Source organism: Apteryx mantelli, chromosome 10, assembly GCF_036417845.1.
Source record: "Apteryx mantelli isolate bAptMan1 chromosome 10, bAptMan1.hap1, whole genome shotgun sequence".
Classification (NCBI taxonomy): Eukaryota; Metazoa; Chordata; class Aves; order Apterygiformes; family Apterygidae; genus Apteryx; species Apteryx mantelli.
In genome coordinates this window covers 7410199-7427364 of record NC_089987.1, presented here as the reverse complement: position 1 = coordinate 7427364, position 17166 = coordinate 7410199, and the positions used below count along the sequence as shown (strand labels likewise).

The window sequence follows — 17166 nt, the reverse complement described above, 5'->3', positions numbered from 1 at the left end:
TTTAAAATTTTCCTATTCCCCTTTACTAGAATGATATTTTACAATGAAATATATAAATATTTACTCTCTGTGGCATGCAATTGCATATTTTAAATATCATGGATTTCCCTAACTTCTGTTGGAAGATTAGGATTTGCATAAGCCATCCTAGAGGTGTCAAAGGTTTCTTTTGCGTGAGCTGGAGAGTGGACATCAATCTGGCATAACAACTATGCTGCTTGATGTTGTCTAAATAGCAGATGTAATTTTTTTCATACCAAATTTTGATCAGATTTTGAAAAGTGCAGATCATCTATAATTGATACTGCAGTCTGTGGGAATTGCACTTAATTGGACAAAGTTCAATAAGTGCTGCTGAAAGCTGTAAAGTATATTATGTGTGACTGTGGGCCAAATTCTAATGCCATTATCATACAAAATGAGTCTTTTTTTCTTCTCAGTGCCATTGTCTAAAACAGAGTTTTTGTCTGAGATTAATTTTTTGGTAAATGTGTTGGTTTATCCATAATATGCATATATATTGGTGCAAGCTGATGTTAGATTGCTTTATTTAAAAATACGTAGCTAAATTATAAGGTGTAAAATATACATTAAATATATATTTTAGTTTATTTTTTATTTTAATGCTCTTGTGAAAAAATCCTGTCTGTTTGCATTCTAGAGAGTTAGAAATAAGACAGTGCTAGAGCTCCCAGTTGTTGTTAATTATTAATGAAAAATGCAGTGCAAATACCAAAGCAAAAAATTGTTAATGTTTTTATCTCTAAGCCTGCAGCTGTACATGTACAGGTAAGGTTGGTTGGGTTAGGAGGTTTGAAGACCTTGGTTTGGAGACCTCCCGTGAACACCTAAATATCTATTGCTTGTTGCTAAAGTGATTTTATCCTTTCTGAGCTGATACCGTACCGGTGCTTTGACAGAATGCCAGGTGCTGAATGAGGTCTGATATAAAAGCAAGGTTTTGGCTTCCTGCATGGGTTATTATTCATCTGTTTTCAGGAGCAGGGTTATCAAATCTACATTCCAGCCAAAATCTTATTTTGGGTTATTGAATGCAACTTTCCAGTGTTTTCCCTTGAGGTTTCAGTTGGAGTAGGTATTCCTGATTTCAAAAGGCAGACTTGATCACGTTATTGAGACCTCTTAAACTCCCGACAAGGAGTCCAAACATGGACTCGTTATAGATTACTGCATCTGAGATAACAACTGGATGAATAAGTGCGTTCCAGGCTCCTGTCCGACCGGCAGAATCACTCCATTCTGGCTCTGTTTTATGCTTATTTGATGAAGAAGGGGAAAGTTGGCCATATTTGTTAGATTAAAATTTTTAATTGATCTTGCATGATGGGAAAATAGGGATATTTCATGCCCTACTTATTTTTCAAAACTGAGTTAAAAAACACAAGTTCTTCTATAACTGGCTATACCTGCCAGCATTCACTTAAGTATTAAAAATATTCCTTGTGTTTCGTCTCCAAAAGAGTGCATTGACATGCAAGTGTGGGTGTAAGCGTGTGCACCAATGCTACGACCGCACCGCTGTAATGAAGATGAAATGACTGTAATGATGACCTTTCGGTGCCTTTGTCTCGACCGTGCCCTTCTCTTTAGCTGAACACCTTTCAAATGAACATGTTCTGAACTCTTGAACTGTTCATTCTGTTCACTGAGCTTATTGCTCAATCTGCAGTTTATCATTATGTGTCTCCAAAGACTTTGTGTTTCCTTATATTCGACATCTAGATGGAATTTTTCATAACCCTTTACTAGTCATAAATTGTATTGTTAGGGGATTAAGTTAATCTTGTTTCTTTATAGTAGCCTCTGATTTTTAAAGCCCTAATTTAGAGGGATTTCTTTATTTGTTGCTCTGCAATCTGCAAGAATGGAAAAAACCTCTAAAATACACCATAAGAATCTGTGTTGGTGAAATCATTTATTTCTACTCATTTCAAAGTGAATTGTACCTAAGAGGTACACTTGAAAAGTTGTTTTATCATGTTTTTCCCATATTACTATTTCTTCCTTTCTGTCTAAACAGCAGCTCCTGAAAATGGCCCAAACCAGTGCATCATCAGATAAGAAGGGCGTCAGTGAATAGGTAGTAGAAGAACGTGTGCTTTTCTTGTGCCACTGGGAAGGGAAATCGGAAAAAATGACTTGCCACTTGCAGAAAATTGTTATGGTGTGTTAGTCATAGCTTAGCTTTTGCTTTCTGTATCAGAAGATATCGCTGCCAAGAATTTCTGTACGACTTACTAACCAATTAGCTACTTGTAATAAAAAAAAGTGTGCCGGGGGGGTGGGAAGGGGACAGAACCCCACACATTTTTAGGAGTACTTTGGAGCATTTTGTTCTGTGGTAGAAACACAGCAGCTAATCTTTTAAAAATCATTTAAAGCAAGTTTCTGCAAGAAAAATATTATATAGTATAAACTGTCTGATAAATCCAAACAGCATAAAATAATTTCTGATGTCCAAAGAATGTTCTTCGTTAAAATAGTGGTGTCAAAGTCTTCAAAATACCTTAAATACTAAAGTATCTTGGTGCCTATCTGTGAGTTCTGGTGTTAAAGCCAGTTCAGAATATGCAGAAAGCATAAAACATGAGGCATAAGATGAGGCTAAAAATGTGTATTACTTGAATATAATGCTTATATTTAAGCCATACACATTTGTTCATTTAAGAAATAAACAATTTATCCTTATTTCTCCAGAAGGTTCAGAATTGTCAGACAGGTTAGAGAAGATGAAAAATCCTGAGGAGTTCTTTGACCTCTGTTATGATCCCTCTGTCCCTAAACTCCATCAATGGCTTGAACTTTGACACTGAGAGCGGTGAGATGTAATTCTTCATCCCAATGTCATAAAACCCTGCATTCGATGCTAGACATTTCCTTTTTTTTTTTATTCAAGTGTAGTTCATGTCAACTAGTATCGTACATAAAGGGTGAGATTTTCCAAAACTCTTAGGTTTATCTAACGCTCTGTCTAGTGAAACTGCTGGAAAATTATTTTAATAGTATTTGACCATTGTTGGGCTTTTTTTCCTCTGGGTTTGTTTGTTTGTTTCAATACTGTCGCTGCCTCACCCCAAAAAACTTTAATTTGCTCTACTTTATATCATGAAGCAGATTATAATTTCAATAACAAATATTTATGCAGGCATACGTATACATAGCCACTTATAAAAAGTAGCAAACATAGCAGTGTTTCAAGAAATCAGTACTGGCAGCTGTTAAAGGGGGAGAAGAAGAACAAATGAACAGATGAAGTCTCCCTGGGTGAGGATACGCTGTGCCGTGTGTATCGGAAGCCCCTTCGGCCTCTGCTAGAGGCCAGCGTACAGCGCTTCCAGCCCGGAGCGCTGTGCGAGCGCAGGCCTATGGCGCTTTGTACTTTGGCTCCCCACCTATTTGATGCTCTGCTAAGGTAGAGAAACATATTACTTGCTGATATGTTATATTCATCATTTTTAAATGGTGATAAATTTTTCTCAGCACTTAATAAGAGTAGGTTCGGAGTGCAGAGGAAAAATGAACGTACCAAACCAATGCAACAGTTACGGAAGAGGAAATATTGAACAAAGAGGGACTGAAAATGGTAGGGTTGCTTATCTGTGAAGCAACTGATAAGTTGGGACATTATGATGATTTTCAAAATAATGAATGGTGCAGAGGATATAATTTGAGCTCTTTTACCTGTATTTTTGTATTTTCAACAAAAATTGAGAAATGGCAGATTTAGAACTGTTCAGAGGAAAAAAAGCTGCCTGTGAAACTGATGGCTACATTTAAGGCCAAGCATTTAGTAAGTTCATTATTAATGAAATAGTCATAACAAAAATGTACCAAATAATGTAAAATATTTGTTAAAATATCTTTTTGATAAATAGTTCTTAAGCTGAGTACTACAACATTCTTCCTAAAGCTTCAAGAACTAGTCCCTCTCAGAGAAGATACTGTTCATTTCATAGTAAGTAGCTCATGGTTGAATCCTTATGATGAGTCCTATTCGTCTTATCTATTTGCTTGCTTATGTCGGGGCAGACGTGTTTATTTTGAATATGTAAACTTTTTAACTGTCTACTGTGCTTTTCCATCAACCCAGCTGATAATAGTGTTTTACGATTGTATTTCTCAAAATTCAGGTTTCATGAAGACACTTATGTTTCAGTTCTAAATACTGTAGAGACTTCTCATATTACTAATATGAAACTAAATGGCATCAAGGCAGCGTGCAATGTTTCCAAAGCAGTTTACCACTCCGACATTAATTTACAATACTGAGAACTGTGGAAAGTTTCATCACACTAAGAAGTTAGTTTTGATTTGTTACAACACACAGTGGGTGTTCATATCGTATGTTTTTATTTAATTCTTCAAATAATTTTCAGGAAATAGCAGCTGTCATGCGATGAAATAATATAAAGAGACATTAATAACATTTAAATAGTTTATATGGATCATTATACTTTGTGCATTTTAGAATTACGCCACATTTTATTTAGGGTTTCACTTTGTTCTTGCAAGCCACGTTCTGCTTGGTCTTACCGAAACTGTACCTAGCTTGAAAAGGCTGCTACAGAGCTAATACGGGTCCTGTCTTAGGATGCAAAAAATTAAGCAACTCCCTGAGAAGGTGTGCTGAGCTGAGAGCAAAGGTAGAGCTGCCTCGTGGAAGAAGCTGGAGAGAACGTGAAGGGAAGAGCTCTCCTGTAGGAGAGACTGCACTAATTCTGCCGTGCGCTTCCCACCTTGGAGCAAAGACTTGTGCACAATTGCTCTTTGGTATTTTGTCATTTCATTCGTGACTGCTCTTTAAAAGATGATATGTCTTCTTAATGTCTTGTAATAGAGGAAAGAAAGACACTAGTTAAAGAGGAGTAACCACTGGTGTGACAATTACATGGGAACTCTCCTGGTGTTCGGATTCCCTCATTGAAGATTCAGCATTAGAAGAGGGAAAAAGCTATGAGGAAAAAACATAAATGTTATTTATCTCAAATGTTCTACTATGACCTCCTTTGTTAGTGCCATCCCATAGCCTCTGATGTATTTACTCTCAAAACTCTTCTCAGCTAGGGGAGTACTGGTATCCACTTCTCACTTATGGGAACAGTGGAGATGATTTATCCTGTGTATCTTTAGAGACTTAACTGAGTTGCCTTAGTTATACTCCTTCTTTTCCTGGTTAGTCTCTAGAAGATGATTGAGCCCACCTGTGCAGTAGTTAAGAGTGTGAAACAAAGTGGGAGGATGAATCTGAATAAGGCCTTTTTAGAGGTCTTAAGGGAAGATTGTGCAAAATCAGATATTTGGATTAGGGATTTCTTGGCTACCTCTGGACCCCTTGGCATTCCTTCATTTTCTTTATCGCTGGTAACAGCGATAGACATACTTGGTTTCAACAGTGGGGGGGAAAAGTCATTACATAGATGGAGTTCTCTTCTTTCCTCCAAAATAAGAATCTCAAAACATCTCATGTGACTTCTGTTGTTTTTATCAAACATCTCTTATATATTATTGGCGGGACTTGGACGAGTGGGGAGATTCATCTCTGTATCCAGTAGAAACATTATTAGACTTTTCAGCAGCTCAGTGAACAATGGCACGCTTTCCTTTGGGCGATGTATGGACAATCAGTAATCCAGAAATTGCACCTCTGGGTGAGTGTACTGAGAGACACTCCGTCTGTAGTTATTTCGTATGTAGGAGGCATTTAGAACTCAGGTGGCAGGAGACTGGAAATTACTTCAAGTTAATCCTTAAAATACAATTGCATTTTAGTGTTTAACTCCTTACCTACTCCGAGGCATTTACAGTGTACTTTGGATCATATAATCTGTACTACTTTTACCATATCTATGACATTGATTTGGTAACTAGACTTGGGCAACAGGCCAAATGCAGATGCTGCCTCCTTTCAAGCTTTTTCTTTTGTTTGGATTTTGGAAAAAAAGATATTTAGAAGGTGATGGATTGGCAGCTGGGGAATTTGAAGCTTCCTCTGTATTAAAAAAAAAAAAAAAGAGAGAGAGAATGAGAGAAAGAGATGGAGAGAAGGGAAAAAAGAAAGTGCAATATGGAGGAGTAACTAGCTGAAATTCTATGGTCTGAGTTATACAGCAGGTCAGATTAGATGATCAGAGAGTCCCTTTTGGCCTTAATGGCTATAAATGTTTGAAGCATAGCGCAAGTTTCCCAGCACTGCAATTTCATCCTGACCCGAAGTGGTGAAAGGATACAGTCTCCGCGCCCATTCACTGCCTCCCCAATAACCTGGGTCTGGCTGCAGTCTGCGTTGGGAAAAGCGGATCGCGAGGAACCGGCCGGAGACCACAACTCATTTCACAGGAGCCAAATTACAGCTGCTGTATGGTAATTACTGATGGTGGCTAGCCACTCTAGTATAGTTGCGCTAGTAACATGGAGGAGGACATCCCTGTCCCAGGGCTGGTCCCAGGAGCTGTTCATTTTATTTGTTTACTATTATTTTTTATTATCATTATTATATTAATGTATTTAGGCAGTTTTTTCAGTATGTCACTTCCCCTTCGGGCATTCTGTTGTATTTCCGATTACTGAAAAACTCTGTTGCTACAGGAGTATACTTCTCATCTCTGTCATTTCTTTGTGTCTTCCTGGCCATGAAGAAAAGCAGTACATCAGCCTATTCCTGCGTTGTTATTCATTTCAAGCCGAAGATCCTTAGTTTCGCCTCCCTGTGTCCTGCTGGTCATCCTGTCAGATTTTCTGGTTTGCTAATGTTTAGCATAAACACTTATAACGAGTTTATGGACAGAAGGACTTTTTCAGAGGGGGAAAGGTTTGCTTTTCTAAACATCTCATTCCCTTATGTGAAAATACATAGAGCTGCAAAATCATCTCACCACAGTCTAAGGTACTAACTTGCTGGCAGCCATAGGAATGATGTCTTTAATGCCATCCAAAAGAGAAATCCCTCACTGAGCAGCTCTCTGCTCCTTTGTGCTAAAGGAATGGGTAAAAATAAGCAGAGATAAGGGCTGAGGTCTCCATTAGCAGTTTTTGATATGTTTAAGCAATGACTAGTCTGTTGGCTTGAGCTTAATACAGGGAAAGGCACCTAAAAGCAGTGCCGTCATTGAGGAGAAAGCTGGGGTTCGAGCGGCTGGTTCTACATTTGTAGCCCTTTCTCCAAGTCTTCAAACCAGCCCTGCGTGGGGCTGACGTGGTGGCTCGGTTTGTCTTTCATGGACCATGTGAGGTGAGGGTCTCTCCTGGTGGTCTGGCAGCTTGGTCTGTTACTTATTTTTTTCAACTAAATTATTTTGTGTAATAACTATAATGTTAATGGAACTATATGTTATGGTTGAGTTAAGATTTGTCAGTTTGAAAATAAACGTCTTGGCTTCATTTCGGCATTTGCCTTTCAGCATCAGTCCGTTAACCTGTCACACACTATAACTTCATTAAAACCGTCATTTAATTGTAAGTTAATGTACAGCTATCTTTTATAGAAGAGCTTTACATACTGCCTGAATAATTCCAATACAAATTTTCAACTGATATGATTCAAATAATATGAAAAGCTAAATGCCCTCTAAACCCCTGTGTATGAATTCAATACTAAGAAATACGATGCAACAGCCATATTACTATGCTACTATAACAAGGAGGCAGAGTTTTTCAAGTTAGAATGAAGTGAGGGAATAAAGCTTAGCTATATATCTGTGTGTGTGTCTTGTACCTGCAGCATCGAGATGTGCTTCATATGTAATTGGGAGAAGTTCCCATTATTAAAAGAAGGACAATGCAGACAATGTAAGCTTGATATAAGTGAGGAAAGAATTAAAATCTACATGCTAATAGCTTTGGTGGCAGTCACAAATAGACTTGTACTTCGCATGTGAGATGCATAAAGCTTATTTCAAAATAAATTCTGGGTAACATTCAACCTGACTGCATCTTGGGAAGCTGTGTTAATATATTTGTTCAACTCACTAGCACTCAAAAGCTTTTAAACAGAATATCACTTTTTTATATTATTCATGATAATGTAATTCCTGCCTTTAATCTCTTCAGGGTTTCACATTAAGTCATGATATGCAGTTCAGGGGAATGTGGATCATCCATTAATCATAGTATCTCTACTTTTGTGTGTCTGCTTTTGTCCATCTCTTAAATCAGTCACCTGGCAGCAGCAGATATCTGGGGATAGTCCAAGATGTTTGACTGAAGAGGCCTTTTTTATTAAACTTGTTTCTTGCTAAAGTATATGCGGATTTATGTAATGTACTGCATGCTGAAAAGAAAGTGGTAGAAATATTAACATAATCACTGAATATGATCCTTTAAGTGTTTCTGCTGGAAACGTAGGCATGGATAAGTATATTAAATGATGGCATATATTTAGTAGAATAATTATCTAAAAACACCTGGGCTAATACAAAAAAAGAGACAAAACAAGGTAGTCAAGTGTTCTCATGTAATTAAAATTTTTATAAGAATCTGCACACACCAAGGGACTGAATTAAAACTTCATAAACAATCTACATTTGATATTTTCTAAAGTTTAAGGGCTTTATTGCTAAATTATTTTAATTTATAATGGGTGCTAGGAAGATGGGAGAAAGGTAGAAAACCTCCAGGAGTTGTTAGTATTACTGTTTTGGTTCCTTTCTTTGAAGTACTGACACTGTCCTTTGAGCTAAACTTATCACTTCTAACAGTAATAGTAGGTTCCATTTCTTTGTATCAACAAACCACCAAAGAGTGACTAGAGACATATATACGTTTACTTAAAAAATACTTGTGAAATGAGAGAAATGCTTAACTGTATTGTGTATTCTATCCAGGTTTTGAAATAAAGTGTTCTGATATTCCCATTTTTTTATTTTTTTCCTCCCAAAGTCTGATTTCTTTTCCCAGCAGTTCCTCTGACCTTTTCTTCTTTTGTCCTACCCTTTCGCAGCTCTCTGTCTCTGCCTTTCCCATCCTGAGTCATCCCTTGCAGCTTCAGCTCGTCTTTTACACCTTTTGTTCCACTCTACTTTCCTGTAAAACTTTGTTCTGCTTTTCTTTCACTCTACCTCCTTCTTGGCTTAACCAAAGCTCTCATTTCCTGCATTTAGTATTACCAGAGTGGGAGAGGGCTTCTGGCTTTTGCAGACTGGCCCCTGGCATTGCACTCACGCCGGGGCTTTAGCAGGCTGCGTCTCAGCAGCAGCGAGGTGTCGTGTTGCCGCAGCCAGCCTCGGCTGGAACGGGTGACTTACGAGGTCCCTCGCAGCCGGGGGGACCTGGAGGTTTCCCAGAAAACACTTGCAAGACGTTTCTTTAGGTTCTGAAAATAATGTATTTTTCCCTTGCTGGCTTTTTGGAAATTATGAAAGCACGTTTGCTGAAACTTTCCCACGTCGCTGTGCTCCACACGGACCTCTGTAATAGGAAATTGCAGTCAGAACAACTAGAGTTTGCTCAAGCTATGAGCAGCTAGGCTGAAACCTTGAAAGGGGAAGTGTCCGACAAGGTGAACTCGAGCCTGTTCCGTTATCAGCACCATAAGTAACAACTTTTAATTTAAGAGATGGATGGAAACTGTACTTTCAACTCTTTAGTCCTGGAAATCCATTTATGACTGTTCTGGAGTTTGCAAAGCTTTACTGACGATGAAAATGTTTGTGCATATGCTGTGTTATTTTTCTGAGAGAATAGTTGGGGCCAAATATATATTTTTAAAAGCTGAAGAGAAATAACCAGTTTTCATTTCTGTGTTCAGGTTTATAACTAAAACAATACTTGGTATTTCAGCAGTCAGGTTTCTAATTGAATCAGGTTTCTAACGTTTGGGCTCAGTCTATGCTGTTGAGAACAAAAATTAGTTGAAGTGTAACCATCTATCATACTCGGTGATCTGTGCGCACTGAAACAGTCCTAATGACTGAATTGCTATATTATTCCTCATATTAAATGAAAAACGTGCTTTATACAGTGATGTTAGTGGAAGCAGATGAGGCTGTGGGGGCGCAATGGGAATGACTATGAAAGAGCCTAAGACCCATATTTATTGTGATAACAAAGCTGTATGGAAATTTTGCTTTTCATTAAAGCAGAATTAGTTTAACCCCAGTTGTACAAAGGCTACATTTTTCTACTGTTTAGACAAACAACTTCCTACCGTAAATTGTAATATGATTTATATGAATTTACCTATTGTCATGAAAGTTCCCACCAGAGTATATGTATCTTCTACTGTATCTGAATCATAATAAATAAGAACTTTTAAAGTAGTTGTAAATACAGTTATATGATTATATTTATATTTTGGTTTATTGGTTTGTTATTACATAAATTCACTTCCTATATTTACTATAGGTCAAGCAAGGAAATTAGCTTCTCTGCTTATTTTTTTGCACGGTTTATAGTAATCACAAAAGCAACTGGTAGGCTTTGCGCACCAAGTGCGTAGCATGCACAACGCAGCAACACAGTGCACCTGCTGAGAGTGAGTAATTAGTATAATTTATAATTGTGGCACATTCAAACATACTGTTTGTATTTGTATTATGTACTGAGCGCACACAGTCACATTCTGCTATTCGCCCAAGCCCAGTGACGGAGGTGCGGAGGTGCAGGATGTTTTGGTATTTAGGTTTCTGGGTCTGAAGCAAGTTCCTCACCAATTTGCATGTAACAGTTGTACACTTATTTTCTGTTAATGACTACTATTCTTAAACATGCAAATTGGATAATTGTGTGTAAATAAATGACTCTTACTTGGATGTGAGATCATAAACACATCTTTAACTTACACTTGGGTTTATACTGGATGAAATTTGATATGTGTATGCTGATGGGGATGGTAAAGGAGATGGAGCCTGACTCTTCTCATGGTACACAGTGAAAGGACAAGAGGCAATGGGCACAAATTGAAATACAGGAGATTCCATGTAAGCATAAGACAAAACTTTTTTTTACTGTAAAAGTCATCAAACACGAGAGAGGTTGCCCAGAGAGGTTCTGGAGTCTCCATCTGTAGAGATATTCAAAACCCAACTGGACATGGTCCAGGGCAACCCGCTTGAGCTGATCCTGCCTGAGCAGGGGAGCTGGACTAGATGATCCCCAAAGGTCCCTTCCAACTCCAACTATTCTGTGATTCTGTGAAATTGGTAAAGTGGTGTATATATACTACTTTAAAAAATGTTGTATCACATTGCTACCTTTTACAACTCCAGTAATAGGTTGACTTAAACTGCTTTTTTTAGATTTTTCTCCAAAGGATGCCACACCTACACTAAATCAATGAATTTATGAGATATTCTTTCTTCCCAGTTAACCTCTCCTCATAGCTATTGCTTATTTACAGGCAATTTAATATAGTCATCATCAAACTTTGCTAGCCAAAAATGCATAATCTTCCTAAAAACATTCAGATTTTGATTGAGAGCGATGGCCAGTGAAGCAGCAGTGACAGGTATCTTTTCCTGGGAGATCAGGATAATGCCTGTAAGAAACTATACATTAAAGAGAAGGTAAGATTTGCTTTCAGGATTAAATTTATATTTTATTAATCTTAGCATTAGAAGGAACATTTCCTATATTTCAATTTAGTTGCAATAAGCTGAAGTATCCACTGTGAAAACTGCTGCTGTTGGATTTAAGGCACTCATCTATTTTAGATAATCTGGGGTTAGTTAAGGGCTAAATTTACAACATTCTCGATGACCTTGGTCAAGTCAGTTTCCCCGCGATAAAACTAGCTGGTATTTACTGAGGTTCGCTGAGCGTTGTCCGGATCAGTTCAAAGCTGCTTAATGAACCTCAGGTCCTACACTTAGTATTAGCAAAGGTTCACAAATAGGCCAGCAAGTCCCTAACTTGTATCCGTGAGCGTTTAGGATGTAGAATATTAGATAAAGTTGATCTGTTTTTTCACCAGGAGACCTGGAATCGTACTTTGCGTTCCAGATCTTGTGGGAACTTCCTCGCTGGCTGTTTTTGAAAGGCCGAGTCTAAACTACTTTGTCAGGTCAGTTATCTGGATAAACTTACATAACCCATACTGGTGTTTTTCACGTTTAAAAAAAGAGGGGTCATCTTTGCTGTATTTCTAAAATCTGGAAAAAGTGGATTTGTTTGAACTTCCTTTTTTTCATTATGTATATTGCAATAACATTTTGATTTGCTCATTATTTTATTGACATATTCACTATGTGATGTTCAATTTTAGGAAGTGATTTTCAATTTCTAGAAGTAGCATCACAAAATGCTGTTGTGCAGGAGGAGAGATGATGTATTGTGAATCCTAGTTGTTGCATATGATTTCTTGGATTGGCCGTGAGCCAATTCTTTTACTGAATTGTAAATTTTGTGAAATTTCAAAACACAACAACATTTCTTTGTGGTCTTTCAAAGAAATGGTGCAACTTAACAAGTTGTTATTTATAATTTGACAAACCTGAAAACATTAACTAGAGATATTAAATATGAGAAGAGACATTTGGAGATGTTTTCCTAGTATTTCCTGGCAGCATTATAATCAAACCAATCTAGAAGTATTTTAGTATCATCAATTTTTATTGCAGTGAAGAGTCAAGAAACAAGATTGTGTTATTCTGTTATTATGGTCTACTATGCATAGGAAAGAAATAAATGATGTCTTGTAAGGGGAGTCCATTATGGTCAATTTTTTTTTTCTTTCTAAATCAAGCACATAATATATGATGACACATTACTGTATGTTTAAATGAAACATGAAAATAGAGCTGGTGGAGAGCCATTTTGAGTAATGCCAGTAATTCTTATTTTTAAACCATTATATAAGGTGGCATTCAGTTTTATTTAACTTTTCAGATTATGTACAACTGTATATTTGTTATTTGAAAACAGTTTGTTTGTCAAGTACAGAGAACAGTGACGGTAAAAAAAAAAAAGTTCGGTAGCACAACTCCGTGAGCCAGAGGTCCAGCCAAACCATGGCTATTAATCATCACCGTCCATTATTTACTGAGGATTCATTCATTGTTCCATAAAGGTATCTAGAGGGTCAATTAGAGACAACAGACAGGATTTTTCAAAGACACAAGAGGGTCAATTAGGCCCTCCTTGTAATTTTCTGCTTTAACAGCAAATGCCAGCCTATCCTGCAACAGATACAGCAGAGTTTAGAATTAAATAGTGGGGATTTTTTTTTTTTTTTTTGAAGCTGTTACTTTGCAACCAGTATGGTTTTGGAGTATTGTCAGTCCTTGATCAAAACAAAAGAAAATTTTTATCACTATAATTGATGAGAAGCAAAGATTTCTTCTTTAGAGTCCGAGCATTGCAAGCGATCAGGAAATTTCTAAGGGGAAACAGTCTGTTCTTATCACAGAAGTGAATGCTTTGTCTGAAGGTAGCAGCAGACACAAATAATACTCCAAAATACTGGTGTTCAAAATGTAAAAGCATTTGAAGCAAAATATTGTTGTAATCATTTTTGTATCAATGGCTTGCTTAGAGCTCAGAATAAAAAATAGATGTGGGATCTTACTATAAACAGCCACAGTGGCATTCACTAATGCCTAGGCAGTAGTTTAGTCTTATTTTCTGCTTACTGTTCAAAGGTCAAAACACTGCACAGTTCCCAATAACTGAGACCTCAAAACTCTTCTGATGTAGCAGGAAATTTTGGTGAAATAACTCAACTAACTTACAGTTTAGCAAAGAACAGAATTGGTGTTAGGACAGTCTGGAAACAGTGCTGGCTTGTTTTCCTTTTATTTAGCAACATTTCTTCAATGGATCTAAGACTCCTATGACCGTGGGCATCACACACACAATAGCCGTACTCAAGTTATTTCTTTCACTGAGTCTTGTTTTTCATCAGAAAGGGTTGTTAGTAGTCGGCCTGCTCTCTGCGTTGGTCTGAAAGCCTTGGCTTATTCATCGCCTCTAAACGTACATCACCACTGTTTTCAATGCTTTTTATATCTGCTCTAACTGAAAGCAGCCTCTATTAATGTGGTACGTTGGTCTTGTAAAGATTTTTCTTTACAAATGGGGTTTTTGGGAATGTCTGCCTATTTGATGGTCTCCCGTGAGAGTAAATCTCCGAGTGTGCTGCGTCGGTTTGATCCTCGTCGTCCTCCGAAACCCCCTGTTCTCTGCAGAGCTTCAGCAGAGACTTCTAACTAATGACTTAGGACCAAATTCTGCCCTTAGATGCAGGCGTGTAATTCACATTGATTCCAGGGGGACTTCCACGAGCATATCAGAGAGCACAATTTTGTTCTTAGCGTGTGAAATTATAGCACAAACGGACAAAAGAGTCTCACGCACATTCATCTTGGTGACCCCAAGCGTACAGGAAGGCGATGCTAATCCACCTGCTTTTCTCTTCGCTCAGTTTGTGCCGTTTCTTGCAGATCACCCCAATTCTTCAGCTGTCACTTGAATCTACTTTTTTTTTTTTTTTTTTGGGTATCATTCTGTCTTCAGAAGTTTGCTGCTGTGGTGCTTCAGAGAAATTAGTGACATTGAAACAAGTGTTTCTTTAAGTAGCCTTGCTAACAGAGACACTTGTAAAGCATTTTTTTCCTGTCTTTGGGAAATTACAGTTCTTGTTCATAGTCCGTGGGGAATGTGTTTGCAAAGGCTGAAGACAAAGATAGACATGTGAGCGCTTGCCTGCAAATGGCTTCACCCACGCACACGCGCGGGGAGCGGCGGGGAGCGCTGGCTTCGGGGGTTCCTCCGCGACGATACCGGGAGCGTTTTGCCCGCACGCCGACAGCACCGATATCCCCTGGCCATATCATCCAGGCTCTTGCGCTGCTCTCAGATTTTTACATTCCCCTTTCTCCTTTTCAGCTTCTTTGCAGGGGAAGTAGCCAGTTTTTAACTCACGGACAGAAGCATGTCTTTTTATCAATTTATTCCTCATCACTTTTTTTTAACCAAACCTTCCTGCTTTTCTGCTTTTCATTATTTTACTATTCGGTTTTTGGAGCTCACTGTGCCAAGCTGTGCAGACATAAAAATTTTTGGCACTACCTCAAGAATCTTTAATGGATTATCTTGTACACATGTGCTGGTTACCTTTACTCTCCGTTTTAAATGTAGTTTAAGGCTGAGACTGGCACCGGCTTTGCTTATCACCCACTGTTTGTACTCGGGATCTGCACGCAAGGAAAATTTTTCCCCTTTCTGTATTTTCGATGTGGGAATTTGGTCTCATGGCTGAACACTTTGGACTGGAGATTTGGTACTTCTTGGACTGATGGCTTATTAGGCCTCTGCTTATTTGTTTTCCTAGTTGATAAAGGATTTTGTGATACAGAGTGCACTGATGTGCACCCCTTCTCTCGCATCCCTCGGCAGATGTGTCTGTCTTCTAGCGTAGGGCTCTGGAAGACCAAACATTTCCAGCCCGCCTGCTTAGGCACGTTGTGTTTGTGACCTGACAATCTCATGCAGTTTGAACTGAAACTTTTCATGTATTTTGATTAATATTGTTCCTCACCAAAGTCAAATTATTGTATACGTATCTGAGGAATCCCAGACATCTTCAGCATATGGAGTTGACTGACTTTACTGTATGTCACATTTTTACTTTCATACCTTTAATTTCCTGGTGTGCTGCCATCGATGGTCTAGGTTTCAAGCTTCTGACATAGGTAAACCTTTGAGGCTTTGCTCCCATCTCAGCTTCTTAAAAGATGTCTCTGTCCTGCAGCAAAAGGCCTAATGTTTAAGTCTCCCACAGTGATTATAGGGCCCACTTTAGCCTTGGATTCTGCTTGAAAATTAGAGCCTTGTGTGGTTTTGTATACTGCAATTTAGCGATACATGTCACTGTCCTCGTATAATGCATTGTATTGTTTACAACAATTCCCCTTGTAAAGTTGTCTGTTGAGTGTTTAGAAAGCTAACTGATGCCAATGTTATTTCTGAAACTATTTGTGTAATCACCATGATTACCTGGGGAAATATAATTTATAATTCTGAACATATAATTTATACATCACTTTGCTAAAGCTTTCTTTAAAATCTGTTTTCTGATATGAATTGGAAAGATTGGCCTTATTAATCTTGGTTTTTTAGCCTTAAACCATAGTTGAACAAATAATCCACAGTGATTTATTTTATGTATTGTCCCATTTTCCCATTTGTGTAATATCTACAAGCAGATGGTCATTTTCCCAAGCTGGTTTATTAATTGTATTTATTGGATGGATGTCTTATTGTTTTGTAACTTATGTATTGATCCCTATTATATGAAATGCTCAATCTTTGCTGTTCACTTACAGTTGGTCAGAAAAACCACCTGACTCTCGGAGTTCAAACGTGAAGCTTTGCGTGTGCAAACTGGCAGCCCAGCACACGTAGTGGTACCACATAGCTATCACTATTCACTTAGTCTATTCTAAAGTTTTATTACTTCTGCATGTTTCTGGAGTTTTTCTTTATTAGTTACTAAGTTACAAACAAACAAACAAACAGAAGTAGTATGAGAGTGTTTTATAACTGCACTAGAAGAACTAGAGTACTAAAGTGCCCTTCTCTGACTATCTGCGTGTTACTAAAATCCTTTGGAGAGCCTTTTCCGTGGTCGGATTCAGCGACTCTCACTTGAGCCGAGAAGCGCCATATGCTTGGGGTAACCTCTCCGAAGCCGTTGCCGGTGGGACTACTTCTGCAAATGCTCGCCAGAGTGAGCGGAGGTTACGCAGTCTCACCCGTGGTGAATAATAAAGAGCCATTAACAGTATGGAGGGACAAAGTGTGGAGAGATCCATCAGCTCATCCCGTGTTTAATGGAACAGAAATGAGCATCGTATTGCCCTTGTTTTCTGTCAGATTTTCCAGGTCTCCATGAGGCTTATTAATCTCCGGGTGTAATGGAAAATGTGTTGCTATGCTACAGCCTACGGCAGCCTCGGGGCTGCGCGGCTCGCGGGCGGCGTTAGTCCTTGTCTTATTTACATTCTGCACGGGGCACGTGCCACGGCAGTGGTACGTCGGGCGCCGCGGCCATCGCCGTCGCCGCCTGTTTGCGGGCCGCTGCAGCGTGGGCCGATGTGCGCGGCCAGATGGCCGGACGGTGAGTCCTCTTCACCTGGAGTAGTGGCCGGAAACGCGCTTTCGCGAAACGCTGGCAGCATCTACGCCAGAGCCTGGACGTTTTGTGTTCCGAGA

General features: G+C 38.6%; 1 protein-coding gene across 9 annotated transcripts in view; it reads left to right on the top strand.

The window, feature by feature from the left end:
• Positions 1 to 17166, top strand: part of WWOX (WW domain containing oxidoreductase) — a 524615-nt gene that overhangs the window by 189816 nt on the left and 317633 nt on the right. For 2 of the 9 annotated variants that reach the window (XM_067302450.1, XM_067302451.1), the window contains exon 9: positions 11927 to 12016. The exons of the other annotated variants lie outside the window; for them this stretch is intronic. In XM_067302450.1, coding sequence (XP_067158551.1) covers positions 11927 to 11989 — 63 coding nt within the window. In that variant the 3' untranslated portion in view covers positions 11990 to 12016. The remainder of the gene's footprint in view (positions 1 to 11926; positions 12017 to 17166) is intronic. 9 annotated transcript variants of the gene reach the window in all.